The 19,045-nt window shown below is 38.8% G+C and overlaps 5 protein-coding genes across 5 annotated transcripts; 1 reads left to right on the forward strand and 4 right to left on the reverse strand.

Annotated features, from left to right (window-relative positions):
• Positions 1-78: 78 nt before the first annotated feature.
• On the reverse strand, positions 79-2,370 carry LOC128745519 (proton-coupled amino acid transporter 3). Its single transcript, XM_053842594.1, has 4 exons — positions 2,330-2,370; positions 1,973-2,142; positions 658-1,668; positions 79-602 (listed from the first exon to the last, which is right to left on the reverse strand). Exons 1-4 carry the CDS (start codon positions 2,368-2,370, stop codon positions 79-81), a joined length of 1,746 nt encoding a protein of 581 aa, XP_053698569.1.
• Positions 2,371-7,478: 5,108 nt separating this feature from the next.
• LOC128743975 (zinc finger protein 675-like) lies at positions 7,479-10,685 on the reverse strand. Its single transcript, XM_053840694.1, has 5 exons — positions 10,292-10,685; positions 9,372-10,225; positions 8,562-9,309; positions 8,289-8,499; positions 7,479-8,222 (listed from the first exon to the last, which is right to left on the reverse strand). The coding sequence occupies exons 1-5, from the start codon at positions 10,485-10,487 to the stop codon at positions 8,207-8,209; spliced, it is 2,025 nt and encodes a 674-aa protein (XP_053696669.1). The 5' UTR covers positions 10,488-10,685; the 3' UTR covers positions 7,479-8,206.
• Positions 10,686-12,075: 1,390 nt separating this feature from the next.
• On the forward strand, positions 12,076-17,815 carry LOC128733153 (NADPH-dependent diflavin oxidoreductase 1). The gene is made up of 4 exons (XM_053826792.1): positions 12,076-12,188; positions 12,258-13,099; positions 16,825-17,312; positions 17,369-17,815. Exons 2-4 carry the CDS (start codon positions 12,271-12,273, stop codon positions 17,798-17,800), a joined length of 1,749 nt encoding a protein of 582 aa, XP_053682767.1. The 5' UTR covers positions 12,076-12,188; positions 12,258-12,270; the 3' UTR covers positions 17,801-17,815.
• Positions 13,139-14,181, reverse strand: LOC128733155 (U3 small nucleolar ribonucleoprotein protein IMP4). Its single transcript, XM_053826795.1, has one exon. The coding sequence runs from the start codon at positions 14,077-14,079 to the stop codon at positions 13,144-13,146; it is 936 nt and encodes a 311-aa protein (XP_053682770.1). The 5' UTR covers positions 14,080-14,181; the 3' UTR covers positions 13,139-13,143.
• LOC128733154 (THO complex subunit 3) lies at positions 17,758-19,024 on the reverse strand. Its single transcript, XM_053826794.1, has 2 exons — positions 18,686-19,024; positions 17,758-18,621 (listed from the first exon to the last, which is right to left on the reverse strand). The coding sequence occupies exons 1-2, from the start codon at positions 18,872-18,874 to the stop codon at positions 17,842-17,844; spliced, it is 969 nt and encodes a 322-aa protein (XP_053682769.1). The 5' UTR covers positions 18,875-19,024; the 3' UTR covers positions 17,758-17,841.
• Positions 19,025-19,045: the final 21 nt, after the last annotated feature.

Genomic DNA, 19,045 nt, shown 5'->3' on the forward strand with positions numbered 1-19,045 from the left:
CATACTTTCAATCATGTGAGGTTTGTGCTTTACAAATTATTTTTATTTTAAAAAAATAGATCCATATTTTATCTATATTCATAAATCACTTGCCAAAGTAATGTTGGCTGCACACGATTTCCAGAAGTTTAGGCCAATGTCTTTCACATCAAATATATTGTAGTAAGTAGAACTCAGTGTTGCTCCAATGCCGAACATGATGACAGAAAGAGAAAGAATACAATCGCTGCGCAGAAAATGAAGGAAGCGCTTAATTCGCTGATAGCAAAATGTAAAACTTTTTCTCAATTGGCTTCTAGGTGGAAGGCTTCTTACAGCTATCAGTGGTGTCTGGCCAATCGATCCATACGCACCGTGCATAAGTGGCGAATTTGTATCACTGACGATATCTCGATTGTGAACCCGTTCCATTTCGCGATAACAGGTAGCCTCCAAAGCGGTCATCTTTTGGTACAACAGAGGTGGCAGAATGAATATCAGCGGACCGGTGAGTGTTCCACCAATGATGCCCATTACTACATCAAACCGAGGAAGAAGTTCCGCAATCAGTACGGCCAACCAAACAAGACTCGAACGAATAATACAGCGTTTGAATGTAAAATCTGCAAACAAAAATGTGAATGAGAATTATTTCAAAAAATATTTTTAAAGTTTTACCTCTAGATGCACCCAGAACATCTTCAATGTGCTGAAACAGTGCCGAATTGCCTACTGCACTAGACAAGCACAATTGCAATGTCACCAACATAATGGTCAAGTAGAGGGACCAACTTTTTGGTAAAATTTGTAGAACGTTGTTTGTAGTATTCATTCCGTATCGGTAGGCAGCCAACAGAGTTGTCACGGCAGACAGAAAACAGCTAGCCATAAGACCTAGAAAAACAGCTTTACCAATCAATCGTTTTTGGTCCATATCAACCTGGATCGTTAATAACATGGGATGAATGTCAAACTGAAAGGCAATTATTCCGTATGCTTTCAGAAGCTTAATCCATGAAGGCGGGCCGAGTTCAATGCCGCTAAAAGGTACAAATTCGTTATAATGAGTACCATTGGAATTGACGATAACAGTATCTTGGGCAATTGAGAACCACGTTAACGCAGCCACGCTGCTGCATACTATTACCGACACACTGGCTAAGGCTTTCATATTTTTAGGGCTTCCTAGCCACATGATTGGGCAGAGAAACAATCCTATCAGCACTAGCCAGTAGCAGAAGGAAAACTCGAATCCACCACCCGACACTTTGGATCCTAGCAACTGAAGATTCTGGGAAGCTACCAGTAAATTCGGAATGCCGCCACCAAACACGGTCATATCCAGGAGCACAGTCACGAACACGCTCATCCGTTTTCCATGAGTGAATTCCGCTATCGCTGCATATGGATATCGATTCTTTGCCACTATCGAAGGATCCAGCCTTTCGGCTATAGTCCAGCATCGTCCTAGAATGGTGGCCGTATAAATCTGCAGAGTTATAACGAATAGAACTAACGGCACTCCATATAATCCACACGAAATGATAGATTTCGGCAAAGCCACTATCGGAAACACTCCGAATAAATCGATAACACAAAGACTGGCGAAGAAAAGGGACAGCTTTTTTGGTCCACGTTCGCCCTCTGATGTTAAAGGAGTTGCCAGAATGTCGCGAGCATGTTGCTGCTCTAGAAAAAAATCCGAATCACTAAATTCAATTTTTGTCTTATAACTAGCACGGGTCGCCATCCTCCGAAAAATGAAATAGGCAAAAGTGATTGAATCGAACCACTCCTACGATGAACTATACATCAAAAGAGTCTACCAGCAGTCCAGCGCACTGTCCGCACTAGACTGAAACGCCGGGCTGAAATCGTTATGCTCGAACATAACATCTTTTTTTTAACAATTTTCAACTGCAAATAAGAAAACGAATTGAGCCCTGTTGGAAGCTAGTCGGAATCCCTATAAGTATTTTGAGTAGCAACAAACCGGCCGTAAGGGTCTGAGCGGTTTGCTTGAGTGCAACTTTCGCATTGCTTACATTTCGTTCTTTGGGAACGGAATAGTGGTAACGACATGTCGACTCATATTGAATTACAATCATTACACTGGAATGGTACGGCGCTGCATACTGATACATATTGTCACTTTTGATCGAACTGTTTCGGGGAGATCGATTCTTTTTAAAATTAGGATATTACGTAGTTTCTTACGCTATTCCATCTTAAATACATACAACACTTTTGAAACATCAAATTTTAATAGTCACAGGATACACCGATACAGGCAGCAATACTGATACCGGAAAAAAGTAGCAATGCTTAGACATTATATTCCCAAGCTCACCTTTCCAGTCCATCCTGGCAGTACCAAAAGAAATCAGTCATTTCGTGACATAATTATTATTACCTATTTTTTTACTTCATCCGACCATGTGTTTTAATGAAACTATAATCGGATTGGAGAAACAGCATAAAACCCAGCATCTTTGGAAATCTATCTAGAGTAGGGTGGGGCATAAGTGCGATGTTTGAAGTTGTGATCAATTTTCGTGAGATAAAAAGAAGGACAACAACATAATATATTTTATAGTGATGCAGTAACTCAATGTCTTCACATTCAACTATAAATCATCTGCGGTAATAGTGTTTTGCAAAATAAATTCCTCTTTTTTCTGATCAAGTGCCGATTCGCACTTTTACCCCACTAGCGGGGCAAAAGTGCGAAGCTCGATTCCACGAAATTAGCACAACAATAGCTAACAAAACCATATTATCTTCAATCTGCGTTGTTTCGGTAAGGAATATTCTCAATTTGCACCTTTTCTATTTTGTGCTGGTGTATTGCAGCCTCCGTTAGATCGAAACTTTTCCAAATGTTTGTTTTTTGTTTCATCAGCGGAAAAACATTGTTTTCCTTCGGCCAGCATCTGTAGAGCACACAGTTTTCAGCAGATCTTCCATTTCTAGTATCTGTAATATAGTGCCTAAAGCTGTATATAATTATAGGGTATAGGCTATAGGGGAGAGACGTTTACAGTGAGACATTTTTTTCCAAAAATTTTAATTTTTTTTTGATGATAGCTACCAACGCGCTCTTCAATCTATTTGATAGATATATCTTTCTAGTTACCTGAAAAAAAGTTTCAGTCGTTACGCTTATAAGCTTAATTAGTTACAACCACACACGTGTAGGTGTATTTTTGTCTCACTGTTAAGCAATAGGTGGGAAGAGTGAGACGAGTATTGCACACTGAGACACCAATTTGAAATCAATTTAAACCATATTTTTGGGTAATAAAGAACATGTTTATTGTGTCGTGTTGTTTATTGTGTCTATAGAGCATACATTATTATGGGTATGATAGAAAATTCCGATTATTTTCACACATACGTTTATGCTCATATAATGGACAAATCCTGGACATCTGACTTTTAACTTACACTTCAGAATTCATTTACAGTTAATTCCTATGGATTGATTTGCAATTGAACACAAAAAAAAAATTCAAAAAAATTTGCATGGCAAAAGTCTCAGTGTCACCCACGACTCTGTGTCTCACCGTTGCCAATAGGAATGTTTTATGAAAAATAGTGAACTAGCGGAGTCTTATTAGTATGTGATGCCATGCAGTAATTTTAATTTGAATTTAAGATGTTTTTTGTTGTTGAAAATCACTTGAAAATGATTGCAACAAAAATTACTTTGACCCCCCCAAAACTAATTTTTGTTGAAAAATATATTAAAAAATCAACAAATTTTTCTCATACTACATTATGCAATGTAGGTTCACAAACTTAACTTTGCATGAAAATATCATGGACCTTGAATGTTACGTATGACGTAGCTATTCCCGTTGACTCACTGTTTCTGTTGTCTCACTGTTGACTACTCTCCCCTACATTTTTGCCACGTCCATGAATCACACTTTTACCCCGCTAGGCGCTTAACGGGGTTAGATTAAATTACGGAAAAGCGAAATGTATTTTGTAAATTCTTTTCACCGTATTTTCAAAACAGATATGTGGAGTGATGTAAAACGCTGCTATAAATTTGCAAAAAGTAATATCCTCCTGTTGATATCGTATTTGCCGTATAACGAAAAATTACATCAAAACCGCCCCAAAATAACATTTGCACATACCTCAGCAACTATGCTTCGTAAGTAACCAAAGTTTACGCTAGATTCAAGCTGTCATGGGTGACTACTTTGACAGCTTGAATCTAACGTAAACTTTGGTCACTTACGAAGCATAGTTGCTGAGTTATGTGCAAATATTATTTTAGGGCGGTTTTGATGTAATTTTTCGGTATACGGCAAATACGATATCAACAGGAGGATATTACTTTTTGAAAATTTGTAGCAGCGTTTTACATCACTCACATATTTGTTTTGAAAGTACGGTGAAAAGAATTTACAAAATATATTTCGCTTTTCCGTAAATTAGGGCCCAATTCTCACAATCACTTCACCTCACCTTACTTCTTTCACTTTCCTGTCACCTCACCTTACAGGCCCCATTTGATTTGTACAGTCACCCAGGTGACTGTGAGGATCGCAAATTGTCACCTCACCTAAAAAATTTAGATGAGGTGACTGTGAGGATAGGGCCCTTAATCTAACCCCGTTAAGCGCCTAGCGGGGTAAGAGTGCGATTCACGGTCGGGACAAAAGTGCGATTCATGGACGAAGCAAAAATGTATAGCTAATTATATAGTGTAGTCGTGGTTGGGCCACGTTTTGGAATTCGCCCATAACTTTCGTTTTAAAAGGAATTTTGGAAATCTAAGTACATCGTTGCAAAGGTCTAAGAATAAGGTATATTTCCGGAAAGTTTTGAACTGAGTGCTTGAAAAATAAAAAAGTTATGGACATTTACGTGAAGACAAAAACTGTCATAGTCGGGCCATGTTGTGCAGGTTGGGCCACCGCAGAAAATCCAAGACATACGTATTGAAATTCTAGATAGAAACATGAAAAGATTGAATCCCGTGAACAACGGCTCATATAGGTACAAATACCCTATTATTAATTGCATTTTTCGAAATTTTGGCGATCTTCTAAAATCAATATTGCTACAATCGCCTTTTCAGAAGTGTACAACTACAATGAAAAAACAACAAAAATCTTGGGTTTCATCGTATTAATTTTGCTCTATTTCATCACATTTTACGTGACTGACATTCCCTAGCAATTATTGCGCTTCTACGCTTAAAATTATGGTGGCCCAACCATGACTACTCAAGTGGCCCGACCTTTACAAATAGCGCTTTTCTAGTATTTCACCATAGCTTTTCCAAACACCTTACTGGAGGGGATTTTTCTATAGTCTTCGTGTGCAGCACAACAAACTTAATACATTTTCAAAACTTATCTCGATAATTGCATTTCATGAATCATTTCTTGCAGAAAAGTTCATTGCGGCTGGAAAACTTTTTTTGTAAGATTTAGTCACTGAATTCAGTACGGGTGTTTTGAATACACGATTGAACCTCACAATATTGTGAAAAGTTAGCTATCACAGTAAGAGGGCTATCATAGATATCATAAGTTACTAAAACTGTAAAATCGTGATGGCCCGATCATAACAGTGGCCCGACGATAACGACAATACCCTACAGCTTTAGGCACTATATTACAGATACTAGAAATGGAAGATCTGCAGAAAACTGTGTGCTCTACAGATGTTGGCCGAAGGAAAACAATGTTTTTCCGCTGATGAAACAAAAAACAAACGTTTGGAAAAGTTTCAATCTAACGGAAGCTGCAATACACCAGCATAAAAAAGAAAAGGTGCAAATTGAGAATATTCCTTACCAAAACAACGCAGATTGAAGATAATATTATCTTCCATACCATATGGTTTTGTTAGCTACTGTTGTGCTAATTTCATGAATTCCAGCTTCGCACTTTTGCCACGCGGTATTCGCACTTTTGCCCCGCTAGTGGGGTAAAAGTGCGAATCGGCACTTGATCAGAAGAAAGAAGAATTTATTTTTGCAAAACACTATTACCGCAGATGATTTATAGTTGAATGTGAAGACATTGAGTTACTGCATCACTATAAAATATATTATGTTGTTGTCCTTCTTTTTATCTCACGAAAATTGATGACAACTTCAAACATCGCACTGTTGCCCCACCCTACTCTACTCTATCTATACCTATAAAAATGAATTTCTGTCCGTCTGTCCGAATGTTCCTTATAGACTCGTAAACTACTGAACCGATCGGCGTGAAATGCAGGGATGCATGCAGGTATTTTTGAGGCCAGGGAAGGTTCTTATGATAGTTAGGGTTCCCTCCCTCCTTGCAAATGAAACACAAATTTCTGGCAAGAACATGTGGGTGTTTTTGGAGGCAAGAATTTTTTCTATGATGCATTAGGACCCCACCCCTTTTTAGGAGGGAAATTATGACCCCTCTCCTCTTTACGAGGGAGGGATCCCATACAAATGAAATACAAGTTTCCTTTTATCTAGAGAGCTAATCAAGCGAATGGAACTAAATTTGGCATATGGGGGTTTTTGGAGGCAAGAACTTTTTTTATGAATTATGACCTGTCCCACCTTTAAGAGAAGGGAGGGCTCCTATACAAACGAAATACAAGCATCGTCTTATCTCGAGAACTAAACATGGCAAATAGAACCAAATTTGGCATGTAGGGGTTTTTGGAGGTAAGAATTTTTTCTATGATGAATTAGGACCCCTCCTCTTTTTAGGAGGCAATTATGGCCCCTCTCCTCTTTACGAGGGAGAGCTCCCACACAAATGAAATACAAGTTTCCTTTTATCTCGAGAACTAATCAAGCCAATGAAACCTAATTTTGGTATAGGTGTTTTTGGAGGCAAGAATTTTATTTTTGATGAATTAGGACTCCTCCCCTGTTTAGAAGGGGGGTCCCATACAAATGAAATACAAATTTCATCATAACTCCAGAACTAATCGAGCAAATGGTACCAAATTTGGCGTGTGGGGGGTTTTGGAAGCAGTTTATTTTAGGATGGTTTGAGAGTGGAGGGGCAGTAGTTTTCTTTTTATCTGAACCAGCAAAATAGTAATTTGTCTATATGGGTTTTCGAGGACGGAAACTGTTGCTATGCTAACAGTCTAGCTTCTAACATAACCCACTATTGTTTTTTGTAGAAACATATTTTTTTTGCGGGTGAGATTTACCTATGCTAGATTGTTTTACTTTCAGACAGCGACTAGCCTGGGTACTGAGAGCAAGAGGGTAAAACGGTAAAATCGCTTTCGTCGAAGTTATCAAGGAGAAGTTCACTAATATCGAAGTCGAACTAATATCCACGGCGGGGTTAGTAGAGATAACAAAAATTATGTTTATGATTTCATATCTTGATCTACAAGACAGTATCCAAAATAAGTCCCTCATTCAACTAGATGACAAACTAGATGTTGAATGTTCTCATATTTTCTTCATTGTTACTTTTCCATTTCCAGCAATCTGCAGGTTTTTATTACGAAATACAGTCTTTTGTAGGCTCTGAGTTATGTTTTGTGTTACGCCTGCCCTGCCCTCAGTTGTACTCACGGCGTTGTTATTTCTGCACTCGATAAATATTATCATCGTTATTCTTAATACTACATCGCAGAAATCAAGAAATTATAGAATATAATTGTATGTTCCTCTGCTTTGGAGGCAGAAATACTTTGAATGCTACGGTTAAAGGGCTTTGCAGACGGATCGACAAGCGTAAATAGGCAATTCGTGTTCGTTTTGTAGATTGGCATGAATAGAGAAATATTGAAGACCACAGTTAGCACGCCCTTAACAGCCGACAATAGCAACTGTTAGTTTGTTTGTCCTTACATCACTACCACATTGACATCATTGAATGACATCGAACATCAACATCTCATGCATACATTCTTTCAGATGGTTGCGATCACTAACGCTTTTAAGCAACCTTGAGATACGAAATGACGTTAGTAGTATCATCCTTTGCTGTGTATATACGAGCCATCTACTATGCCGTGTCTATCGGTTGTCGCTCCGTATGCAGAGTGCCAAAAAGCATTCATAATCTTATAATTATATGCTACCCTAAAGTAAATCACCACAATAGAATCATTTTTTCACTAGCCCAGCGTATGAGTGCGACCGAAGGTCACTCTCCCTTTAACGTAATCACCATTTTTACTGTTTCTTATAAGAGCTCCGTAAATATATACCTATGAAATTGTAAACATTTATTCAAATTTACGGTGTTTCGATTCTGTAAAATGCAATGAAAAAATCTCATTCTAGTCAGTGTAAAAAAACTTTCATTGTATATACTTACTTTAAAGTTACGACGTCCGTTCCACTACCTGAAGCAGCTTTCCGAAGTTGCGGTAAATGAATGAAGTTTGGATTGATGAGCTGAAACTGCTGTTCTTCACCACAGATTGAGATCAATGTTGGGAAGATCGGTAGCTCGCTATTAATGTCGTACACCAGTCCAGTCCCATGCGGCGAGAGATCATTCTCTGGTGGAGAGATAACGCCTGATTCTGGTTCCAAAAATTTACAAATGTCATTAAAGTTGCTAGTAAAACAATAGACAAAGCCTTACCGCTTTCTCTAATCACATTGACAGCCTCGGTCCTTAAGGTAAAATCGTTCTTAATAGTAAAATCACAATCGAATTCCGGTTGTACATAGCCAAACTGGAACAGTTCACTATCGTCTGCTGCGAGACCTAATGGTGGCGGATCCAGCATGTCATTGTGCTCCGTTGCTGGCGGTCGCAGTGGTTCAGAAGCGTGCTCGCCGTCTTCATGTTTTGCATGCTGTATTGTTGTATTCACATTATTAGTCTCTGCGTTCTCGTCTTCAGCGACCGCATTAGAAAGTTGTGGGAACATGTCATCCATTTCCTCCATTTTGAGCGGTTGAAGTAAGTCATCTTTTGACACCAAATTGAGATCGATATTGGAATTTTCACCAACGAACGGGAGGCTTTCTTCTTTGATCGCCAATTGTAGAACCTCCTTTAATTGTTTTTTCTTAGTCTGGCAAGCTTTTGATTGTTTCTCCCGAACGTCTATCTTTTTATGTGCCGGTTTCTCTTTTTTCTTCGTCATAAACTTTGGTACGCTATCCAATTTTTCACCAGTTCTATGATCCACTTTATGTCGCCGACGTATATGTTTCAACCAATTGGGGAAATTTGTAAAATCTCGAGAGCAGTACTTGCACTTGAAGGGACGTAAACCCGAGTGGATATTGCTATGTTGACGAAGCTTGGAGCTACTTAAAAACCCCTTGTTACATTCATTACACACAAATGGACGATCGGCATTGTGGACTGCCGAATGCACCTAGAAAGCAAATAATAATTAAACCGATCCGATTTGTTAGGATATCATATTTTTCAACTAGCCTTCAAGCAACGTTCCGTTTTGTAACATTTCCCGCAAAGTCCACATTTAAATGGTCTTTCTTCGGAGTGAAAAAACTGATGCCTCTGCAAATGAGATCTTTCGAAGAAAGCTTTACCGCACTCGCCGCAGGGGAAAGGACGCTCGTCGTTTGGAAGATGCTTTTTTCGGTGATGAATAAAATTGATCTTCTGTACAAATGATTTATCACAATCCTCACAGGTAAATTTAGGACCATCCGAATGAATCTTTCGATGTGAGTACAGACTGCCGGCCGACAAAAATTTACCGCAATCTGGACACTCAATCATCTGCTTTGGAATCGGATGTATCTTCTTTGCGTGAATTTTTACCTCTGCTTGGCTTTCGAAAACGGCATCACATCGATCACAACTTGCTTTGATGGGTTGTGTAGGAGCAGTAACTACTTCTGGTTCCTGTGGCAGTGCAGACGGATTTCCATGGACACTTTCATGTCGATTTAAATCCGACTTCTGGTGGAATACTTTTGAGCATGTTCCACAGGTGTAACGCTGATTGGCACTATTCGAGTGCCGATAGATATGCAACCTATATGCTTTGTATTGAGAAATTCGCTTATCACAGGTAGCACACGCATAAACCGGTTCTTGGTTGTAACTTTTCCGGTAGTGGAACTCATATTCGACTTTAGACTCAAACCGCTCACAACACTTATGGCATGTTATTGTCAATTTAGTGCGTTTCTTTGTACCTTTTCCGATTATTTCGTTTAGTTCGGAATCCAAAAATTCCTTTTTTAGTGGAATTCCGTTTTGATCAAAATATTTCGTCGGGGAAGGATTCTGCGGCTCCATTACCAATATTAATTCTCCATCTAAAAAGAAAAACAAATGCACACGATTGATCTTACCGTTGATCTACAAACCGAAACCTAACTAACCAGTTTTGTGTTTATGTTTGCTACCAGTGCCGCTGTTGCTGCCATCGCCTCTTCTTCCAATGTTTTCATTTCTGTATTCGTTACATTTTTTTTGCGTTCTTGCCAGCGAATTTTTTTCCTCAGTCGTTTCATTTACCATGTTATCCACCGCCGGAAGTGAATTTACATTCGGAACCAGTAAAATACTGGAATCCATCGAGAATACTAACAAAGTTTTGTGTCTATAACAATCAACACGCGCACTACACAAAAAAACACCAAATTAAAACAATGTTTGGGACTCCAACACAATGTGTACTATGCCGCGATTTGAAATAATAGCGACAAAGCTCTACGTAGAGCAGCTTCGATGATACAGCCAAAAGATTTCAGATCGTATACGGGGTAAAAAATTCCAGACAAAAATTAAACAAAACAAAGAACAGCCGACACAGCCGACGACGAAGCCATTTTTGTTTTTCTCACCGACATGACAGATGACGCGCTTTGCCAAAAGGCTTTATGGGCTTTTGACCATCAAGGAACTAAAGAAACTGAAATGAAACGATATATGAAAAAACGGAACGAATTTGTGCTCCTCACACTGAAAAAAATCAGTATTGACTTTCTGTGTGAAAAATAAAATTAATCTGTAAGAAAGTTCATTAATGCGAAAAAGCAAGTTGCTTGATTTTCACATAAACGGACTGGTGCGGGTGCGGCTACCTTAAAACAATAAAGCATTGCACGCAGATGTCAGTGCGTTTTTTTCATCCCAGGTTTGACAGTGTTGTGGGGTTTGTTTAGATTACTTATTCGCAAAACTCAGATGCAAAAAACTGCAAAAATAACATAAATATATGTTGTGCAGAACTACTATCATTTTACTGCTTCGGAAAAGTTGGGCATTTCCGGTTTCCGCAAACAAGTGGTTCGAAATACAATCAATAAACCCACTAGCTATAAATTTAAGTTACAAAGGGAATCAAAACAAAAACCACACAAAAACTTCAAACCAGGGGTGACAATGCGCTTCTCGTTTCGAGTGATTTTCGTTCGAGATGCCCATTTGTTTAACGTGGTCGAAACGAACCAAAATCACTCGAAACGAGATGCGCAATGTCACCCCAGAATTGAGGTTAGGCACCGTGCAAAGGTTTGTGTGAAAAGTTCGATGTTACATCTGACCACAGACAAACAGACATAACACTCGTTTTGCATTCTTCATACCGATTAAACCGTCATTTTAAATTTGAGCTTTGTTGGGAATGTCTCCGTTTTGGTCAAAGTGGCGCTTTTGGACCAGAGATGCCAGAAGTGAAGACATGTCTTCATTTTGAAGACATTTTGGTTACAAAAAAGTGAAATGTCTTCACTTGAAGACATGTGAAGACATGTCTTCACCATGCAATTTAAATGGGCGGAAAGCCGAAAGCAGACAAATGAAGACATTTTTCCTTGATTCGTGAAGACTTTTCAAAAAATCACCTGGCATCTCTGTTTTGGACGAAAAAAAGGAATTCCCCATAAAAAATACTTGCAACTTCGAGGGATATTCCTGTTGCTATTTGATATTTGGGAATGTCTATCATAGATGGTGCTGGTGTTCAGGCTAAATGTGAGGTACGATAATTTTTGTTGATTTTTCTTCCAAGAGTTATGTCTGTTTATCTGTGATCTGACGTTACTTTCAAGTAATTTTGACGTGATAATTTTCTTTAGTGTATAAATTTCATATATATGCGAATCATTGAAATGATGGAAAATGAGAATATCAGCTGACTAGAGATAAACAAAACTAGGACGATAACCTGCAACAGTGATAACAACAATACGGCAAAATAATCATCAGCAATTTATTATCTGTAGCTGTAATCATTATTGCTCCATAACAAGCAATAGCAATAGTAGGTAACAGGTAGGTATTTAATCCGAGAACAATTTATCGTTTTGACACACAAAGTAACCATTTTTAACTCCCATTCAGTCGAGAGTCGACAATGAATCATCGAAGATTAACAATTCTGTATGGCAGCCAGTCCGGGACGGCTCAAGATTTGGCCGAACAAATCTGGCGAGACAGCAAGTTGTACCATCTGCAAGGTATGGTTTTGGCAATGGATGACTATAATGTATCGAATCTTATCGAAGAGCGTTTTGTTGTACTGGTTTGCTCTACTTACGGTCAAGGCGAAGAACCCGATAATATGAAAAAATTTTGGAAGTTCCTCTTGCGTAAAAGCCTCCCAATTGGTTCACTACGAGGGCTGCATTTTGGTGTGCTTGGGCTCGGTGACTCACGCTATCCAAAGTTCAATTACGTGGCCAAGCGCTTGCATAAGAGACTAGTGCAGCTCGGAGGAAATGCACTACTCTCGGTGGGCCTGTGTGATGATCAACACGACCTGGGATATGGAGCGGTTTTTATGCCATGGATAAAAAATTTTTGGAGCAAACTAATAGATCTGTGTCCAATACCAGATGGCTTCAGTAAGCTCGCCGTAAGTCCCCGTGAATATCGTTGGGAAGTGGAGAAAACTTCAGAACAACCAAAGGAAATATCTGTGGACATGTACGACGAAATCATGTTTGACAATCAGTTTATTACGGAGGTAGAAGCGAATACACGGACAACGGCGGAGGATCATTTTCAGGACGTAAGACTTATAACTTTCCCCAAAAAACATGTTACGTGGAAAGCTGGAGATGTAGTTTATGTTAGACCTGAAAATTCACCAGAAGCCGTTACTAGACTCTTTGAATTATTCCTGGAACATGGATTGAATTGGTATAAGGAGACTGTGATAAAGATACAAGAAATTGACTCAGGTGAGTATTTTAATATTTGTATTTTTTTTTTAATCATTCATTTATTAAACATCATCATCCTGATGCCAACCATTTTCATCAGACAAAAACCTCCTTTTGCCAGCTGTATTCATATATGGCCTATAAACCCATTCAGTGTCCGCCGCATCCAGCTCGTCCATAGTCCCCAATTTAATTTGGTACAACTTCAATTGAAATCTTGGTCCAACCTCAGTTAACACCAACTCTTTTTCAACGGTTTTAAAAGTGTGATGACGGAAGCTAATGTAATCATCATGATTTGCGAAGGTCATTACTCGTTTCGAGTCTTCCTTTGGCACCGGAAACAAATACTTCAATATAGACATAGTCCTCTCTGCCAATTTTGTTTTAAAATTATGAAAAATTAGATGTGGCTTTTGTTCACTCATAGGTCCGATATCAGGAATATCATGCCTCATAACAACATCTGAAATGTTAAATGACGCTGTGGGTCCGTATGGCAAGTGACATATGATGAGATTATCCGGTACTCCTCGATGCTCGTGAACCACTATGAAATCTGTTACATTATTCGCTCGGCATGCATGCACTAATTGCTTCATTTCGAAATTGCCTCGATTCATCCTTTGTGCATTAGGGAATATCAATCGCAATTCTTTCACGAATTGTTTTAATTTAGCCGATGGGTCACGAGATGTAGTAATCATGATTTTCGGATCTTCACATCCAGCATACCGATACTCGTCATCTTGAGAATTTGCCGTGTTCGCTCCACCGCTAATTCCGCCGATTTCTGCTGCTCGTGTTGGTCCTTCGTCGTTCCACTTTAGCTTGTCTTGCAACGTTAAAGCATCCTTTTTCAAATCGCCGTGAATTGGTGTATGATCCTCGAGAGCCTTTTTTATTTTTTCCTTTTTATCCTGCAAAGTCTTATGCCTGCTTTCGACGGCTTTTCGATAAAGATATTCTCGCCGAAGGCGCGCTTGCCGACGAAGCATTTTGGTTATAAATTTAACAGCAAAATATATTTATGCACTAACTAAGAAAAACACGCGTTGTCTTTTGATTACTGATCTGGTCTGACGTCTGTTATGTTATGGGATGGGGGGGGCCGCCCTTGAAAGTTTCAAGTTGAAACATTTGTCGGATATGCCTTTGTCGGATTATTAGGTACAAGCAAGGTTGCCATATGGACAGATTATTCTGTGCTTTACGATTTTAGTGATCAACCATTAAATAGTTTAAATTAAATAAATGAAGTTTTCTTGTGTAACTTTTTAAAATGTTTAACGTAATAATGGGTTGTATTGCTGTTGCGGTTGAAACCCGTAATAATCGTCATGCGACATTCGGTTTTATGCTTGTTCTGTGTGTCACAACTACTGTTTTACCTAACTCACTGCGAATATACGTGTTATTGAAATAAAACGTAACCATACGTTTTATTCGTTTATAACGCATATGCAGCTAATATCGATAACAAACGATTTTTTATAAGTTATGCTTTTGTTATTGCATTTAACTTGTAAAAAGTTACATAAATAACAATTCAGTTTCACAATTCAATTATTGCGTACTACCGGCACTTGAAATATAACGTTTAAGTACGTTATTTTTAATGATCAGAATTAACGATATGTTCAATACAAGGGCAATATTTTTCGAAACCTTTCGAACCAACACGACCCCGCGAACACAACGCATATTCACAGTCAGTCAGGTAACACAGTACCCAAGTAACCACAAGCATTAACGCATAACCCTATATTGGCTGTAGCTCGGCATCGCTAATACCAGACAGCGGTATATCAGCAATTCGCATGGTTAAAACTTTTGTATAAACATTGCTAATGCGTTTAAGCATTATCGTAAATTAGCATTATTAAAAACACTGTTTGCGTATATAATGTTACAATATGTTGCTTACAAGCTTTACGACAAATCTTTAAAACGTACCGTAAATGTTAATAAAATGCTTATACCTGACTTCGTTTTTGCTTATTTACGGCCACTACTCATGCTCTGTTTCACCTAACTGCTGCTGTCTTTTTTCAACCAATTGAATTCTAAAATCAACTACGAACGACGATTTAAGTACGACTAATTACAACCCACTCATCTATAACAGCTGTGGTTAAGATATCAAAGGCGCCAGCAAATGAACCATGCAGGGATACACGCACCCATCAGGTTCAAGTCTCATTAAAGGTAACATTTGAAATGCAAAAAAAATTCATTCGTCGTAAATAATGAAGTATCCGCATAGCTTGAGAAGCTGCTAGAAACCAGCGTTTTCAATGTGAAATATACTTATTTTTGTCTTTTGACACGCCGGCCGAATTGATGTTTTTATATTTTTTTCGCAAACAAGCTAAAAATAATTATATGTCGATAATACAGGCGAAGCGATGTTTAATTCATGCCGTAATGGTGCTTTAGCAATTGCTATTATAATGCAGCTTTAATTTGACAATAGTGGGGCCCTTTTCCACTTTATTACTGCATTTATTATACATGTAAGAAAATAATACATTATATGATATGCTTTGTAGCGCACTATAAAGCATTACAATTAAATTGATATAAAGCTTCGTGGTTACTTGGGTAGGTCGCACGTGGTGCGCTGTGATCGCACATTGATGTGCTACCATACAGGTAAAAATAGCAGAATCCAATAAAATCCGGTAAGTTTTCGAGGCAAAATATCATGGCAGCTGTTTTGTTCGATAGCTACGCACTTTGACAGTCCGATTGGTGTACCAAATACACTGTCTTATTCTTCGCACGCTGTAACGGTAATTTCACATTTATTTAATAGATTAATCTCAAGTTTTTAGTCTTGACCTTGAAATGCGGTCATACATATATATTATTATTTTTTGAAACGATGGTTCTACAATTGAGGAAGGGACGGTAGGGGAAAGAAATGAAAATTTTTTTGGTGAAGGAGGGGAAGACCGGAAAGGAAGGGGGGGGGAATATTGGTAGCTACGCTTGACGAGTAGTCATTTTGACTCCTACCTTTTGTCCAATGCTGGAAGGTGAATGAGTCGAACCAAGCTATAATCTGAGATTATAACCGGATTCGAACCCACAACATCCGCCAGGGCATGTGGTTCGCTGGTACTTGTACCTTTGAACCATAGAGGCGCTGGACAAGGTCAAGGAACCACATGCCCTGGCGGGTGTTGTGGGTTCGAATCCGGTTATAATCTCAGATTATAGCTTGGTTCGAGTATCTTTATCTACCATCTTTGCATCTAAATATTCGACTCATATTTTCTCAATTATTAAACGTCTGTTAGGGAAACACGTAATCTACTGTGTTGTAATGGATTTTTTGAAGAATTTCCAATCAGTTGATACAAATATCTCTAGAATCTATTGACGGATGACTGAGTTATAAGCGTGCAAACTATAACCACTTTTCGTTACATGTTCCATTTTCGTTTTTCTAAAGTGCACCCGCATATAGATAGAATAGAAATCAAAGACGTAGTCCTACGTAAGAAAAATTAGAATCGAAATTAGAACTTAGAAATATTGGTTTTTCATGTCCCCTTAACATTATGTATTATTTTTTTATTGAACGACGAAATAAGTAAAGCAATAATTTTTGCAAATGGCCTCTTCTCAAATCTCAATGAGAAAAGACACTTACAAAACGTATATGTAGATAGGTTCCTGCAACTTCTGTCATTATTTTCAATTATAAATTTTAAATAAACCTTCTGTTTTTTTAGAAATGCCAGTCCCATCAATTTTGAACAAACCGCTGCCACTCAGCATACTTGCTCAACAGTACTGGGATCTTAGCGCCATTCCTCGCGCTAGGGCTTTTGCCGTACTGGCACGCACATGTTCCGATGATCTTGAGCGTGAGAAACTCCAAGATCTTTCCAGTTACGAGGGACAAGAAGATTTATTTTCCTACGCCAATCGACCACGCCGCTCAATTTTGGAAGTTTTGCAGGATTTTCCCCATGCCTGTCGATCACTTAATTTACCGGCTCTTTTTGAGTTATTTCAACCCATAAAGGCTCGTCCGTTTTCGATTGCTTCGGCTGCCGCCAGCGGGAAGTTGAAAATACTGGTAGCAGTAATTGAATATCGTACCAAACTTAAACAACCCAGATTGGGACTATGTTCGAATTGGTTAAAAGGACTTCAACCAGGAAAACAAATTAGAGTCTGGACCAGAAAAGGAACATTCCAACTTCCAGTGGATACTGTAAGTAATTTTTTAAAAACCCTAAATCCCTTTTCCAAATTCAAATTTCATTTTAGACTACACCAATAGTAATGGTCGGCCCCGGTACTGGTTTGGCACCGTTCTGTGCTATTTTACAAGAGCGGGAACTGTTGGTTAACGTCAGAGAATCCGGACCGTTGGTGTTATTTTTTGGCTGCAGAAACTCGCAAGCGGATTTTCACTGTGAACAAGACCTAAGAAGAATGGAACGTTCAGGCCTGCTGGTGTTACATTGTGCATTTTCCCGTGATCAACAGGAAAAAGTCTATGTGCAGCATTTAATTCGAAATCACGGTGATCTAATGAAGAAGCTATTGATGGAACAGAACGGTATATTTCTTGTTTCTGGAAGTTCAAAAAACATGCCAGAAGCAGTACGTGAAGCATTAGCAGAAGCCATAGGGAATTCTCTGTACGTAGACGAAATGCTGAAAAACGAACGTTACCAGGAAGAAACTTGGGCTTAATATAGTTTATTGTTGGATGAGTAATGTTCTAGTTAATCAATTTATTCTGAAAACCCCCAAACTTTCAGGCTGCCAGCATCCCGTCGACGATCGTTTGCATCTTTATCATCGCATGCATATGCGAGTATGTACTGCTTGGGATGCCAAGCAACCGTAAATGTTGCAGCGTCTACAGAAATGTCTGCGACCTTTTCTCCAGTCTCAGTGTCACCGATGTCGATGATAAGGTCTTCACTCGCAGATGCAAGTAACTTTCCGTCGTGACTGAAAGATATGGTTCGCACTGGCCAATCTAAACGAGAGAAAACCCTCAAACAAGCCAGTTCTTCAGCGTCCCATAATGAAACTAATGCATCCGCTGATCCAGTTGCGAAGTACCTGCCGGTTGGATCAAACTCGATGCATATGCAGGTACTAGGATGAGCTTTCAGAATTTGCTGCAAATTTAAGTCAGGATAATTCAGAATATGTACGCACCCTTGCCCATTTGTTAAAAAGAACAAATCACTGCCATTGCTCCAAGCTATTTCGTTGACTTCGAATGAAAACTGTTCTTCTGCTAAAATTTTGTACATACGGGCGTCAATGAATGTCACAAGGTCTTCTTTGTTACCAACTGCTATCGTGTTACCGTCCGGTGACCACGTAATGTTTATATTTTCACCTTTGGTATTGATGATAGTTGCGCATTTGCCGACGCGCGCGTCCCATATTCGAACTGTTTTATCACCACTTGCTGTACTTAGCAAATCCGGCAGGGAAGCGTGCCAGCATAATTGATCTACTGATCCGGTATGCCCTCGATATGTGCTGTCCTTATTCTGCATAAAAGTTAACCAAAACTTAATACATATTCCATTAAAATTTAATAGAGTATAAACATACCAGACGTTCTCGATCTAGCGTAAAAATAACAACCGATTTGTCAAATGATCCGGATGCTAACCGGCGTCCATCGCAGTTCCATCCAACCGAGTGGACTTTGGCAGTATGGGCTTTAGTGGCTTCTCTAGTTTTGTTGTGCGTTTTGAAATAGTCTTGAAGCTCTTCAACATGGGATTTCGTTGGAACCATTATCACGCTCCTTTATGTAACTATATACAACGTGAAAATAAACAGTCCGTTTTTGGTTAGTTCAGGTTTTACCGGTTTTACACATTAAATTTTAGCAAACTGAACTTTAATGATTGATTGTAGTTGCGATTGCAAAGCAAAACTCTGGGATGTAAGATCCTTCCTCCTTGT

The sequence above is a fragment of the Sabethes cyaneus genome, chromosome 1 (genome assembly GCF_943734655.1).
Source record: "Sabethes cyaneus chromosome 1, idSabCyanKW18_F2, whole genome shotgun sequence".
Classification (NCBI taxonomy): Eukaryota; Metazoa; Arthropoda; class Insecta; order Diptera; family Culicidae; genus Sabethes; species Sabethes cyaneus.

What these genes read in the sequence shown, in the direction of transcription:
- LOC128733155 (XM_053826795.1), bottom strand. Translation starts at nt 14,079, where the DNA reads ATGCTTCGTCGGCAAGCGCGCCTTCGGCGAGAATATCTTTATCGAAAA.
- LOC128743975 (XM_053840694.1), bottom strand. Translation starts at nt 10,487, where the DNA reads ATGGATTCCAGTATTTTACTGGTTCCGAATGTAAATTCACTTCCGGCG. An exon ending in AAACGGAACGTTGCTTGAAG is followed by an intron (nt 9,310 to 9,371) that starts GCTAGTTGAAAA and finishes TTTGCTTTCTAG; the next exon opens with GTGCATTCGGCAGTCCACAA. An exon ending in CAATGTGATTAGAGAAAGCG is followed by an intron (nt 8,500 to 8,561) that starts GTAAGGCTTTGT and finishes TTTTGGAACCAG; the next exon opens with AATCAGGCGTTATCTCTCCA.
- LOC128733154 (XM_053826794.1), bottom strand. Translation starts at nt 18,874, where the DNA reads ATGGTTCCAACGAAATCCCATGTTGAAGAGCTTCAAGACTATTTCAAA. An exon ending in CGCTAGATCGAGAACGTCTG is followed by an intron (nt 18,622 to 18,685) that starts GTATGTTTATAC and finishes ACTTTTATGCAG; the next exon opens with AATAAGGACAGCACATATCG.
- LOC128745519 (XM_053842594.1), bottom strand. Translation starts at nt 2,370, where the DNA reads ATGACTGATTTCTTTTGGTACTGCCAGGATGGACTGGAAAG. An exon ending in CGCTCAGACCCTTACGGCCG is followed by an intron (nt 1,669 to 1,972) that starts GTTTGTTGCTAC and finishes ATTTTTTTCTAG; the next exon opens with AGCAGCAACATGCTCGCGAC. An exon ending in TGTTCTGGGTGCATCTAGAG is followed by an intron (nt 603 to 657) that starts GTAAAACTTTAA and finishes TTTTGTTTGCAG; the next exon opens with ATTTTACATTCAAACGCTGT.
- LOC128733153 (XM_053826792.1), top strand. Translation starts at nt 12,271, where the DNA reads ATGAATCATCGAAGATTAACAATTCTGTATGGCAGCCAGTCCGGGACG. An exon ending in GATACAAGAAATTGACTCAG is followed by an intron (nt 13,100 to 16,824) that starts GTGAGTATTTTA and finishes CTGTTTTTTTAG; the next exon opens with AAATGCCAGTCCCATCAATT. An exon ending in TCCAACTTCCAGTGGATACT is followed by an intron (nt 17,313 to 17,368) that starts GTAAGTAATTTT and finishes ATTTCATTTTAG; the next exon opens with ACTACACCAATAGTAATGGT.